Source organism: Hyaloscypha bicolor, assembly GCF_002865645.1.
Source record: "Hyaloscypha bicolor E unplaced genomic scaffold K444scaffold_183, whole genome shotgun sequence".
Taxonomy (NCBI): Eukaryota; Fungi; Ascomycota; class Leotiomycetes; order Helotiales; family Hyaloscyphaceae; genus Hyaloscypha; species Hyaloscypha bicolor.
The window spans coordinates 1394996-1408296 of record NW_020194685.1 but is presented as its reverse complement, the minus strand read 5'-3'; the positions used below and the strand labels follow the sequence as shown (position 1 = coordinate 1408296).

General features: G+C 48.1%; 6 protein-coding genes across 6 annotated transcripts; 2 read left to right on the top strand and 4 right to left on the bottom strand.

Moving 5' to 3' along the window:
- Positions 1 to 877: 877 nt before the first annotated feature.
- On the bottom strand, positions 878 to 1679 carry K444DRAFT_266327 (uncharacterized protein). The gene is made up of 3 exons (XM_024871440.1): positions 1531 to 1679; positions 984 to 1471; positions 878 to 928 (listed from the first exon to the last, which is right to left on the bottom strand). The coding sequence occupies exons 1-2, from the start codon at positions 1581 to 1583 to the stop codon at positions 988 to 990; spliced, it is 537 nt and encodes a 178-aa protein (XP_024727254.1). The 5' UTR covers positions 1584 to 1679; the 3' UTR covers positions 878 to 928; positions 984 to 987.
- A 2295-nt stretch (positions 1680 to 3974) lies between these two features.
- Positions 3975 to 5826, top strand: K444DRAFT_637726 (triacylglycerol lipase-like protein; the record flags this gene model as incomplete). Its single annotated transcript, XM_024884163.1, has 5 exons — positions 3975 to 4235; positions 4286 to 4633; positions 4684 to 4763; positions 4813 to 5138; positions 5198 to 5826. 5 exons carry the CDS (start codon positions 3975 to 3977, stop codon positions 5824 to 5826), a joined length of 1644 nt encoding a protein of 547 aa, XP_024727253.1.
- A 33-nt stretch (positions 5827 to 5859) lies between these two features.
- On the bottom strand, positions 5860 to 6771 carry K444DRAFT_648288 (uncharacterized protein; the record flags this gene model as incomplete). Its single annotated transcript, XM_024885444.1, has 4 exons — positions 5860 to 6024; positions 6073 to 6306; positions 6372 to 6529; positions 6591 to 6771. The coding sequence occupies 4 exons, from the start codon at positions 6769 to 6771 to the stop codon at positions 5860 to 5862; spliced, it is 738 nt and encodes a 245-aa protein (XP_024727252.1).
- A 624-nt stretch (positions 6772 to 7395) lies between these two features.
- On the bottom strand, positions 7396 to 7948 carry K444DRAFT_670091 (uncharacterized protein; the record flags this gene model as incomplete). Its single annotated transcript, XM_024887586.1, has 2 exons — positions 7396 to 7867; positions 7915 to 7948. 2 exons carry the CDS (start codon positions 7946 to 7948, stop codon positions 7410 to 7412), a joined length of 492 nt encoding a protein of 163 aa, XP_024727251.1. The 3' UTR covers positions 7396 to 7409.
- Positions 7949 to 9840: 1892 nt separating this feature from the next.
- On the top strand, positions 9841 to 10239 carry K444DRAFT_637723 (uncharacterized protein; the record flags this gene model as incomplete). Its single annotated transcript, XM_024884162.1, has 1 exon — positions 9841 to 10239. One exon carries the CDS (start codon positions 9841 to 9843, stop codon positions 10237 to 10239), a length of 399 nt encoding a protein of 132 aa, XP_024727250.1.
- Positions 10240 to 11656: 1417 nt separating this feature from the next.
- Positions 11657 to 12586, bottom strand: K444DRAFT_621722 (uncharacterized protein). Its single transcript, XM_024881959.1, has one exon. It carries the CDS (start codon positions 12560 to 12562, stop codon positions 12119 to 12121), a length of 444 nt encoding a protein of 147 aa, XP_024727249.1. The 5' UTR covers positions 12563 to 12586; the 3' UTR covers positions 11657 to 12118.
- Between the last annotated feature and the right edge of the window lie 715 nt (positions 12587 to 13301).

Below are 13301 nucleotides of genomic sequence, written 5' to 3'. Positions count from 1 at the left end.
CTCAATGACTGGAATTCCGGGATGGCGAATACATGACGGTGATCTTCAACGGAGAATGCCGCACGGAGAGTTCAATACTTACTTTGTGGTTGACAGAACTGAACTAATTGCATCAACAACCGCCATAAGCGTCGGCCGTCGTTGACATGCTGTCCCGCATGGACTGCCAATATTGCTTGCTACTTGGCGACTTGGGTAAAAAAAAAGATCCCATGTCCTGTCTGGATCCACAGACGCCGTAACAAGGGGTACTAACGAATAAGACAGCTGGAATTCAAGGCTTTGTGGGGCGAATGTGCTGGAAACACATTGCAGGCAGGGGGGGTTTTCTTTTCATCCTACACACTACCGGTAGCAATGCTTTGAATCTTGAGACAAGTTGGCCCCACCTTCGGCCCGAGCATAAATTTCGGGATTTCCCGAAGCTGCACCGCAGGACCCGTCCAGGTGAATCGTCCCGAGTGAGGCCCGAGTGGGGGCCAAATTATATCCCACTGGTTCTTAAGTCGTGAGTCATTCTCGCATGCGAAGCATCCCTGGCAGAATGCGCAGTGAATACCTGCCAGCACCTATGAAGATGACTCGGTGCTATTTCTGCTCGGTTCATTATCGTTGGTTATATACATCTCTATCGACAACTTTTAGTAAATTTTGGGGGGCCATTGGATTCCTTGACCAACTCAAGTTCAAAGATGTCAGTAAAGCCATACGCTCAGAAACAAGCACGGGTCCAATCAAAGCATGCATGAGATTAATCTGCGAGGAGCAAATTAAGAGCAACTTTGAAAGGATGCATTTTAAACCCATTGAACGTCTCACTTGAGATACTGTACACTAAGCATAGCCTCCTTGTCATGGGCGTCTGACTTGAGGAGCAATGATCCATCAAAGGTGCATAAACAGCAGGGTAAGCAAACTTTTAAACCCCCTGGGATATCAATCATTAGTTGTTTCTGGGAGGATTCAAGGTATTTAGATCTCACCATATTACAATCTCTCCATTCTTGACCCTTCCCAATTCGTCTTTTCCAATCTCTCGGCGAATGTGATATTCGCGTTGGAGGTTTCGTAGACCCACCGCTGAAGTAGAGATTGGTTGGCAACGGAAGTTCCATCGTTGAATCGATCGCTAAGCAAATGAGTATCTTCGATTTGGGAAACCACGGACGGAGGAAGGAGAAGCTGCCACAACTCGTTGTCAAATCCCTGTTGAAAGTTGGCAATCGTGCTCGTGGCCTCTTTCTTGGAGTGAACTGCGTAATGAAGGTACGGAAGCTCATCTGTGAGCCCAGATCCCGAAATGGTTAGTCTGGCTTCGGCGACATCAGGAAGACGCAAATCTTTTGGGTGGGTTTCTTCGTGCATTCGATACGAATCATTGTCTCGAGGGATCTCAAGTGGGTATTGTTGAGCATCATGTGCCACAAAGTTGTCGGCAGGCTGGGTCAAGATAATAGAAATCGAAGAGGCACTGCATTTAGACGAATCAGTTTGCGTAAGACGAAACCAACAACAATTATCATTCCTGACCCTTTTTTAGACTTCTTGGAAATTTTCTTGGGATCGATCTTGCATTTAGGCATTGTGGTGGGCTTGGTGGTTCCACTGGTGTGTGCCAGGTTGGTGACGGACCGGCGTACTCCGTTAAATATACTCGGGGGATGGGGTAGGTGGAATTTGAAGATCACAAACTATGGCAAAATGGGTTATTCATTTGCGGACTCGATTGGCAACACAGAAGGCCAGGGAAAATAGAAGGGAGGAAGGTCGATCCTTTATATCTTTGCAGGAGCGGCATTCTCGGTGTCAGTTGGTGATGAGATAACATAACTCCACGTATGCAGCATATGTGCCGAAATGGTACAAGGCGTCCAGTTCGGAAACGGGGAAAATGCAAAAACACGTTGTAACTGAAGGCACATCCCACACTTTGCTGGTAGTTTCTCACTCGAGAAGCGAGGCTGTTTATCAGCCTTGCATGGCTGCCTCTCGGTTGGATTGAGGCATCGGCACCAGGACGGGTGCGCTTTTTGGGCGAACCACTTTGAGGGCTGAACTCCCATTCCCCCTTCTTTTTTCTTGGGATTTTGCCCGCGATCCCACACTCGAGCCCCCGCGTGACATCAAAAATCAAGTCCCAAGGCGCTCCCTCGGTTGAACAAGGCAATGAGCCTGTGTGGGTTCGCTAAAATGCGAACCACCAGAACCGGTAGAATCACGTCCCCCTCCTCCCCATTTCTGTTTTCTTCAACAAAATCCAGGAGGCCATTGTCCAGCCTTGTGCGAACCAACATGGGATCTTCAGAGACACTGCAAGTTTGATATCAAAAGCTCAGCACACTGCAGTCACTCGACTGGCCCGCCTGCTAATGAACGATACACTGTCAGTCTGACGTTTCTGATTGTATTTGCTCCGGGAGGGAATGGACATTATGGAGAACCGTGTCTGATGCTTTTTTTTCTGAGCTAAAGGAGAAGTCTGCCTTTGCGTGACTGGACTGACGGTTCTGGATTTCGATGTGGGTGATCCACGTTTTGGGAAAATTTATTGGGCCGATGGCGCTGCCAAATGCAAACAACATATCCGCGTGCTCGGGTCCGCTGACAGCGTGACGACAGGAGAAACCGTTGCCTTATCCGCGCCTCTTTGTTTCGACCCGCCAGTGTGGCCGGTGGCTTCGGCGGACTCCAAATTTAAATTCGCAATCCAAGTTGTATCAATCAGCCGAGCTGCCGCCGATCATCAGAGGAGATCCAGGGTGAATCAATGGCCATGGCAATGAGGCAGCCAACAGACACCATCACCATTTCGCCCAGCTGTTGTGGAAGAAAAAGGCCAGGGAGCGTATCGGTCGATTTATCTTTAATGGGCCGGAAAATCTGCCGTCGAATTAAGCATCCTCCAAACGGAACTCGCACGAGAGACACGACATTGACGATCCAGCTGATAGCCATATCAGTCTGAATATCTGCGAAAGGTATGTGATGTTCCCATCCGGATTGATGTTGAATAAGACCGTAACGCTGGTGTCGATGTCGTTGATGATATTGAAGGAAGAAAACGTGGGGCTGCGTTAAGTTACTGTAGGATTGGAAGACGTGCTAAAAAAAAAAAGTGGGTCTAAGAATCGGACCTCCTTCCCCCAACCTCCTGAATTCAGGAATAATTACCACAGAACTCTTCAGTCTCATGCCAATTACCCAAACATTTCTCATTCGCTTCGGCAAATTGCGTCAACAAATCTAAAGATCCAGGCTCGATGCCGAATACCCGATCTCCCTGCGCCATTGTGCCGCAGACAGCTCCGTTCAAGCTTATAGGAGATGTAATGCGCTCATCTTCTTACAAGAGATGCTCTTTGTATTACTGGTGTTATCATTTCTCTTCCCTTCCTCTTCCCATAAGTCCCTGTCCTCACACGGAAAATGATCGACATACCCGTTCGTACCTTCCACTAGTTTCCACTGGTGGTTCGTGAAAGCGACCTGGCCACACTAGCGACCTGGCCAACCCCCCAAAATTGGTGTTCCTCGCTAAATTTGTAGCAGACCAGCACAGACCCGCTAGCTAGAAGTACCTCCTACACAAATTACTATGTGAAATACTTGGCCAGGTCGCTTTCACGAACCACCAGTGGAACTAGTGGAAGGTACGAACGGGTACCCCGCGCAAAAGTTCGTTGAGCTAAGTCCAACTTTACCCCGCTATGTCACCAGTGTTGTCAAATAAAGGATGAGAGAGGCTCTACTGCAGGCGCAGATAAAAGAACCGCATTCCCACTTACAATCATTGGAGCGAATTTGTTCCTCTCGTGTAGTACTACACCGAGAAGTTTCGTCCGTCATGGCCGACAACCGGTAGTCCGGACGATTATTTAAGGCACAATTAGCCGAACACCAGGAAGAGGTTCATGTTCACTCTCGCGTCTTCTCTCTACTCGCACTTCGCCCGCGTTTCTACTTTCCCCTTCGATATGCTCTCAGTTATATTCCTTGAATGGGCTGTGTCCATAGTTTTGCTAGTTAATAATGTTAATAGCTTGCCAGCTTCACAACTCGACACATCTGGTCAGCCAGTTGTTGACCTTGGGTACTCCAAATACCAAGGCATAAGACTAGATTCAGGTGTCAACCAATATCTTGGGATGCGATATGCCTCCCCACCAGTCGGTAACTTGAGATTCAGGGCACCCGCAGAGCCTCTAACAACCACTAGCCTGCAAAATGCTACAGCAGTAAATGGCTATTTCTTGCCCTTGCTGGCTACCCGCTAATGGTCGTACAGTTTCAACCTATTTGCCTTAGTATTAGTACCAAACTTCCGTCAAGGACCCAGGCCGAGGATTGTCTTTTTATCAATGTATGGGGGCCTGCTTCAGCGACTGCCGACTCGAACCTTCCTGTGTGGGTCTATATCCAAGGTGGAGGCTATATATCGAACTCGAATGCGAATTATAATGGCTCCACTGTAGTACAGAATTCCGGCCAGAATATTGTCTTTGTTAATTTCAATTATCGGGTTGGAGCTTGGGGATTCTTGGCCAGCGAGAAAGTCAGAAGTAATGGAAATTTGAATGCCGGTCTGCTTGATGAACGATTTGCTCTGCAATGGGTTCAGAAGTATATCTCAGAGGTAGGGACTCCCAAATTGTAAATGAGCTTAGCGGCTGACTTTCCTGATAGTTCGGAGGCGATCCAGAGCATGTGGTAATCCATGGAGCTTCAGCCGGTGCAGGTTCAGTGGCATTGCATCTTACAGCATAGTGAGTCTGATTGAATCCAATCTTAGGCAGCTGTTCTAATATACATTAGCGGTGGACGTGACGACGGTTTGTTCGTCGGTGGAATTGGCGAGTCGGTCTTCTTCCCAACACAGCCGCAAGTTTCAGAACTCGAATGGCAATTTGAGAGATATGCGAATGCGACAGGATGTTCTGGAACAACTGATCAACTTCAATGTCTGAGGTCAAAAGATACAATTGTTTTGCAAGCTGCAAATATCCCGAGCCCTTATCCTGGCAGCAACTCGGCACCAAATTTTTACTGGACACCAACCATTGATGGCGACTTCATTCAAGACTATCCTTATCGCTTAATTGAACAGGGGAAGTTCGTAAAAGTCCCAATCATATTTGGAGGTAAGGCCAAACGCCTCCCTTTGGCTATTAAAAACAGTTCTGATAGTGACCTCTTCAAGACGACACAGATGAAGGTTCAATTTTCGCAGTCAACGCGTCATCTCCAGCAGATGTCGCAACCTTCATGCAGAACAATTATCCCCACCTGACAACAGCAGACACAGATGCAATAAATAAAGAATACCCCCTCGTGTCACCACTCCCAAAGCATGCCGCTTACTTTCCATCCGCCTCGGCAGCCTATGGCGAGGCAACCTTCACCTGCCCCGGAAACTTCATCACCCACACCTTCGCCAATGCCCTCTCCGGCTCCAAAGTCTGGAACTACCGATACAACGTCCTGCAAGCCAATAACGTCGCCTCTGGTCTTGGTGTCCCACACACCTTTGAGTCTCCCGCGATCTTCGGTCTCGGATATGCGAACAATAACATCCTCTCAAGTTATGCTACTTATAATGCAGAGATAATTCCAATAGTGATGTCGTATTGGATTAGCTTTGTGAGGGAGCTGACGCCGAATCGGTATAAGGATGGCAGCGCGCCGCATTGGGAGAGTTTTGGGCATGGGAAGGATGGGGGGAGGAGGATTCTCTTGCAGACTAACGGGACGGTTATGGAGAAAATTCCGGCGGATCAGAGGCGGCGGTGTGCGTTTTGGAAGGGATTGGCTGTCACCATGGAGCAGTAAGCGTGAGGGACTGACGAGATTGGACATTAAAATTCAACCTCCAAGCAATTCGATGCTAGAGGGATTGGCAATTGGCAATTGGTTGTTTCTATGCTTTTCCAAAGTCACCCACCACGCTCCCGTCCCCGGCCCAAACCAAGGTGCCAACTTCAGTATCTCCTCATCAAAAAGAGGAGAACAAGAATAAGCCGTGTGATGCTAGTAACTGTTAGAGCCATCATTCTGGGGGATGGAAAAGAGACGTACTTCTTTGCTCTCCCATCCGAGAGGATATACCGCCAACCTCCTCCCTTCTGCCGGAATTGCCTTTTCACCCGTGTTTTCCCTCAGGAGCTCATCGACATCATTCGTATTTAAGCTGTAAGCCCAGTTCCCTCCGCTGAAACCTCCTGCGAAATAGCAATCAGTGTACGTTTTGTGCATAGAACGTTGCAAGCCTGCATCCTGGAGAGGTGCAGTGGGCGAGAGATTAATGATTGCCTACCCAAGTCTTTAAGTTAGCCGCTTTTCCATTGTACCAGGAGTGGTAAGAAGAAGGGACACACAAATTCAGTGACAGGCGCTTCTAATCCCTTCTTCAATTCCGCCGTTTGAGATTCATTGTACTCGAACAGCAGAGATTTTGTGTAATTGTCTTGAGTGGCTTCGTTCAACTTGCTTCTGAACGAAGCATTCGTGCGGAGATCAGAGCCATTGGGCCACTCTGTAATCGATTGAAATCAGTTTTGGCTCAGAGGGTTCAAGATTGTCTTGGGGGAGCTAACGGATAACCCAACACATCTCATCACTCTGTTTCCGCAATTGAGGATCCGATAAAATGTGGTCAAAGTATTGATCTTCAGCTTGCCCATGTGACCTGACGAACTCGCGGAGTTTGAGAAATGCGGGGGCGGAGATGGCGGAAGATTGGGGGAGGGCAAAGCGAAGGATTTGGAAGAGGACCATGTTTTCCGTTTTAAAATGATGTCTTTGGGGTGTTGTAACTCGAGCTGGCGATGAGGAGTGGAGCGACGTTGAATGAGAAAATGGTGCTCGGAGCTGAACCAGAACCCAGAAAACCTGTGGCTGGTTTTATGTATACAATTGATGGCTCAACAACACCGCCGTAAAATGAGCCATTATCTCAGTGGATCAGAACTCGATTGCAAATCAAATCTTACCCTTCGATTGATTAATAATGGAAGTTGAGAACTGAAGCAGTTCGGAGTTCCGTGACAAAAATGCCGACCCTGGTCATTTTGCAGCCGCTGCCCGCTTTGAGTTTAGTGTCTCCTCCTCACTGCCTCCCCTTTTCCTCTCGCTTGCCCTGAACTTCAACAATAACCATGATTTTTAATGCGTCGTCGGACAGCAAGATAGTGCGATCTAAGAAGCAATGAAGGAATAAGAATATCGCTAGGCCTCACAATGAGGACTGATGCACCTTGCAAGTCCCCAGACCGCCCGACGTTGGGCGTAGTGTGCATTCGGGGCCTTCTAGGCAGACAGGAACTTCTGAAATGTTTCAGGAGGCGTATAGAACATCAATAGTTATAAATTGCTTAAGAATGGTATTTGATTTCATCTACTCCGTGTATCACCCATTATTCATCAAAGAGAATCCAGTCATATGGCTTCCGTCCCCAACTCCCACAACTTTCTTCCATATTCAAGCATTTCTCAGTAACTGCATCCCCACAATTCCATTTAGACTTCTCGAGCCTCTCAGCAAGGGTGATGTTTGGATTCGAAGTCTCAAACATCCACTGCTGAAGCTGATAGGGGACAACTTTGGACAGCTTTCCTGCATCAACTTCCTTTCCTTCAGTTGCAGAAGCTCGATATTGGTTCTGTGACCAATCGCTGCTCGCCCTATCGTCGAGGACAATTTTTCGATGATCTTTTGGATCGTTTTCTTGACAAGTGGTTGTAATGTTGGCAGCTTTTATCGGTTTCGAAGCTTGCTCTAGCCTTTGCCCCTGATCCGCCTGACGGTCATTGCCAACATGAGCCGTGGATCGCAATGACTTGTTGCTGGAAAGTGTCAGTTGCGTTGTTATATCTGTTTCACAGTCGTACGGGCTCAATACCGCTTATTGTTCTTCGTACCAATTGCTCGAGGCTTGAAATGTCTCCTCGCCATCATAGATGGATGAAGATCTTGAGATTGACAGACTTTCAAAGAGGTATAATTGACTGGTTGAACAACTTAATTAATAGCAGAGGTCGAGTGTTGAAATATCTGAAGTTAGAAGGAATTGTCAGAGAAGAGGAGATGAGGGGACGGAAATTGAGCTGGTGGGGGGCCTCCGGCCTTAAGTGCACCAGCTTTCACTGACTGAACCCAACCGAACCAGGTTTACAACCAGGCAGACAACATCTTCAAGACGCCGCACTCAGGTCTGCCCAATTACTCTCTCATTCTGATATCACTTCCTGCGAATGAAGAGAATGTGCGGCTGCTCGGGATGACCATATATGGGAGGACCAGGGGCTGTGATTGAGTACCCAATGGGCAGCCTGTCAGAAGGCACGCGCTAATCCTGTTTTGCTCTGCCACCTTGTGTATAGCCAATCCTGAAGTCCAGATTACTGGGCGCTAATCCTGTTCTAACGACGTGCAGGGTGATAGACAGGGGGCTGCTGCAAGCCGAAGGCATCGTCCCCCCCCCCCAACTCGAAATTTTTCTGGACTGATATCCAGAGTACGACAGAAGTCAGCGGCAATGCCTATCAAGTTTCTTGTCAGTCAGATTGTTGCATACTCGGTGTGGAATGGCTGTCCCATGTGTTTCTGAACGTCAAGCATCTCAACTAATGTTCCTAACCAATGAAAGAACAATCCGGATTAATTTCAGAGTTATGGAGAGGGCTCCGGTCCTTTTTCTCAAACTTCGAGGTAGCCTTCGGGAGCCAGTGCTCTAGAAGTCAATTGAAACCTATCTCCAAGGAGCTATCTCATAAATGAAAATTCGAACAGCCAGGGATTTTTAGCTTCTACAGATAACTCTGGATAAGTCCGCAACGGAAATATATTTTTCTAGTGCTTTTTGTATAATCCTCACGACTAGACCGTATTCGTCTTTTTCACCATATATCCCTAAATGACCCAATTCCCTAATGCAACAAAAATCTTCTTATAAACATATCGGAGAGAACTTCCACTGAATAGACACCATCTAGAAAGATCAAAAGCAGAACGACCCCTTTTCTTCTGCATATAAACCAAGGACAATTAACATTAAATGTTGAAAAAACAGAAACCAGAAGCCAATCAGTCAGTCCCAAGCCCTCTAATCCTGCACTTGTTCCCTACACAATTATTCCCCCGTTTTTTCCCCGCACACTTGCAACCCCTCTTCCCACTTAGACTTCTCCAAATTCTCCGCAAGTGTGAGGTCCGCTTGAGCTGTCTGATAGACCCATTTATGCAGCTGAGGTGCGGCTTGAGTCTTCTTGCCAGGCTCTGGAGCTGGTTGACGCTCGCTACTGGTGGCAGCAGAGCCGTTTTCGGCTGCATTGGTGGACCTGCCGGCTTCGGAACGAGCTAGATCTAGTTGGGCATCCATCTCAGGAAGTCTGGCAGCAGCAATAGGAGAAGTGCTTGCCGGATTTGCCGTAAGAGAGACTTTGGATGTGGGTTGAAAGTCACAGGATGAGATTCTGAAGAACCTGAAGTCGAATATCTAAAGGGAAAATATTAGTATAAGTCTGCCTGAACAGTTGTAGATGGCGGGGCTTACTATTTTCTGGGGCTTTGTTGATTTTCCAAGTCTCGATCCAGCTCCTTCATTGAAGTGGATGGTAATGGATAATGGAATGCAGGACTATAGTGACCGGTGGCTGATCAGTGGTCAAGGGAACTTGCTGACGTATTTTGACGCCTCGGAAAGTATGAAGGACTTGGAAACTGATGAGTCTTCCACAACCTCGTTGTAGAATGGACTCCAGCAAACATGAAAGGACTACCTGCGATATATAAACCTGTGTGGGGGGTAGAAGACTTCCTCTACCGTGACATATAATTCACAAAGCATGGGTGACTTTGACTCGGTGTGTGCCAACGACTTCGAGAGATTCACCAGTGCTGGCTTGGACGCCACATTGGAAGTCCCACGACTGTACCGGGCTCATCTGATCCTTGACCAAAAGGACTCAGCGGAGGAAATTGTTTGGGAATTTGAAGAAGCAACGGTGGCTTGCCTACGAGAGACAAAATCGCGCAAGAAATGTGACGAGAATCCAGGCGTGGTGGGGGCGGAGGATCATCCAATATCATGCATACTTGCAAAAAGTCCGGGCCCTCTTGAACTCTATCTGCGACGCCAATATCTTGCTCCCCTGGTGATCAGATACAGGCTTGTCAATTTGTATTTAATTACCGGCATGTTTGCACTGCTTGCCAGCCAAAGTTCTCCCTCGGACCTCTTGTAACCCCCTTTTGGGCAACGCCACAACAAGAGGGCTGAAATGGCTGAAACCCCGCTGTCCCTGGCCACCACTCACCTTCAAAAGCCCTTGGACAAAATTGTGATGTGTCTTTCCCGGCCGAACACGATTCCATAGGTACTGATTGGCCAATCATCCGAGAAAGGCGGTTTTTACCTCGAGTCAGCTTTGTGTTACACAAGGTTGAGGCGGCCCGCCTTTAAAGGGTTTTTTTCCAAGTCGTCGGAACCATTTGCAAGCGCCGAAAGAGTCCGTAAGCCAAGTCAAAATCCGAGTCAGGCCTTCTTCCTTATACTCGGGCTCGATGTCACACGCAGACGGCGCAGGGGATTGGAGTTTCTGGCCCCGTGCAAACAGTCTCTCAACCCCACGAACGATAAGCTTGGCCACACGAACATTAATTTACGATCGTAAATTGAAACAAATCGGAAATAGCTCTGGAATGCCCCCACCATCTCCCTGCCTCCTGCTTCGAAGACTGTAGAATCGAAGCAGAGTTGTAAAATTGAAGCAAGGTGGAGGTCAAATGCTTCGTAACATACGCTTGAAAGTCGTCAGCTGGGCTGTTTTTGATTTTCCATTCCGAAATGGTCTACTTACATGACTTTTGCTTTTGCACGATAAGGTGAAGAGTTTTCTTGAGTGAGAGACCGAAAGATCTCTTTGAAAGGTGCACTTTCTCCAATTGACCCTCCAAGTAGGCTTGGGAGCTTTGTAGCCTTGCAGATAACGGGCTCAATCGCGCCACAGCCTTCTTCGTAACTTGGCCAACCAGAGGGGTTAATTTGAGAGTTTAGCGAGGTTACTGGCTCGAACGATTGCTCCCCACCCCTGGTTGTACCACATCATATTGAACAACCCCCACGGGATCACAAGGTTCAGGGGCGCCTCCGAAAAACTTTGAAGCTAATATTAGCCTGGCGACATGAGCTGACTCTGTTTGCATGTGAAGTTACTGTCGAACGTTATATCGTGTATCAGTGATTTGAGCACCCTGGCAACTTTACAGATCAAGAAAGAAGCACGCTCAAGAGGTGGCCTTGCAACATGAAGCTTGACTCGATGTCCCTTCCTTTTTCCTTCAAGCACTGTTCCAGTTTTGTTAGGATCCTTTGACCGCATCAGCCACACTTGCCAGGTATAATGAGGCAAGCATGGTGGAAAGGTTGCCTCCTGCAACGGATCGCAATTTGAAAACTGATGAAATAGAAACGAGCACATTTCAAAAGCCAAGGCCAGGGTAAACAAGGCCAGGTTCGCAGTGCTCGCACGACGCAATACGGTTACAGAGGAAGGCAAACTAGCTTTTTCCGCATCACCGCATCACCACAACACATAAATATGGTGAGGCAGGTATGAGGAGCATGAATATCTGGCAAAAACAAACCGAGTCAAGCAAGCGCGCGTTTGATTATAAATGAAGGGCGAATTGATACCGCATCGATCGATAACACATCGTTAGGTGAGCAACGCAAGGGGCAACTCACAACTTGAGATCGTGCACCCTCAAAGGTTGCACAGTAATTGTGCCTTCCGAGAGGAGATCGCCAAGAGGTATCGTCAAGTCTCTAGAGCCTTGGACCGGGTGCTTCAATCAATACACCTCCACCTCCATTCTCTTAGCGTTCATCATACCAGGTATTTCGTCAACATCCCTAAACTCAACCCATCCCTTCATCTTCTCCAGCACATGCTCACCATAGACAACCTTACCACCGTCAAGACTCTTCACCACACAATTCAATCCGGGCTCAAAGAAGAATATAACCAAGTATCCCCCCTTTGGTGCGGCACCCAATTTTTCGAGGATCTGACTCTGAGGAAAGTGGCTACCCATCTGTTCCCACTAAGCTTCGCCATCAAGTCACCAATATTGACAGGCGTCACTGTCAGGAACATGAGGTTCTGGGATCCATCCGCCGGTGCTGTCTCTAACTTCGAGCCCACCAGTCTCATCTTGGTGAAGAAGAGTGAGAATATCGGAATCAGTGCGGGGTGTACAGATCAATTCTTGTTGACGAGAGGCGGGGGGCGGTGGGTAGTGCAGCAGTCTCAAAGTGCTGAGCGAGTCGGTGGGATAGTGATCAAAGAATGAAGAAGCTTTCCCCAAGGGAAAGGGCAAGTAGGCGGAGAAGGCGGGCCGAGAGTTCTTGAAGCTCGGTGTGTAGGGTCTCACAGCCAAACTTGGAGGTCGGCTTGGAGGAAGGAAAGACGTTTGGTTCTGCGAGGTTGAACTCCACGCTTGGGACAGGAGCCAGAGGTTTACTGGGGGTCTTGCCAAGCTCAAATCACTCTTTGAAATTGTCATCACCAACTTGAGGTGGGAAATATCTGGAAGTCAGGTCAGTCGAGCCAGGTTGAAAATGTGAGAGGAAGATTACCCTCGGCATGTATTGGCATTGGTCTTGACGAATGTCTTCTTCGCAAGCTTCATCTTCCCTTCCATTGGAATTCCTTTCGAACCGAAGAACCCATCGCAAAGGCCGAACACACCTTCATAGGTACAGGTGAGGGGAAGATCGGTGAGATATGCAAAACCGGGGCGTGGAGAAAAACTCGTCGAGACGAGGTGCAAGTTGTGCAAGCTCTTCTAGACTGGGGGACGAAGTCGAAAGAGCAGAAAGGGAGATAATCGGTAACGGAGTGAAAGATATAGATATTGTTGCTGGTGTGAAGAAGAGAGCAGGGAAAGGCGAGAGGGTTGAGGTGGATACGGGAAATTGGGAGAGGAAGAAGGTGATGCATACAACTTAAATGGACGCTCCCAACGTGGTGCTGCCTTCCATTTTCACTCTCATATATTCAGTGTTGCCACTCAAGTTCTTTCTCCCACATTCATCACGTTCAATTCTCCGTCAGCCCCATAAGAAAAGACTGGCGTCACGACGTGGATAGCTCCCGAGGTCGCAAAGGGCAGTGAGGCCCGCAGCCGAAGGAAGCATCATAAAGTGACTGAGAAAGGAACCTATTTTAGGTGTAGGAGTTTTGGCGGCGGGGCTCGAAGGCTGAATTACTCTGATGCGTCTGGTTAAAGTGGTGACGCTACG

Bases quoted from the DNA above. Each gene is read 5' to 3' on its own strand.
- K444DRAFT_621722 (XM_024881959.1), bottom strand. From the start codon at position 12,562: ATGACAATTTCAAAGAGTGATTTGAGCTTGGCAAGACCCCCAGTAAAC.
- K444DRAFT_266327 (XM_024871440.1), bottom strand. From the start codon at position 1,583: ATGCCTAAATGCAAGATCGATCCCAAGAAAATTTCCAAGAAGTCTAAA. The intron at 1,472-1,530 runs GTCAGGAATGAT...GTCTAAATGCAG, and splicing joins TCCAAGAAGTCTAAAAAAGG to TGCCTCTTCGATTTCTATTA.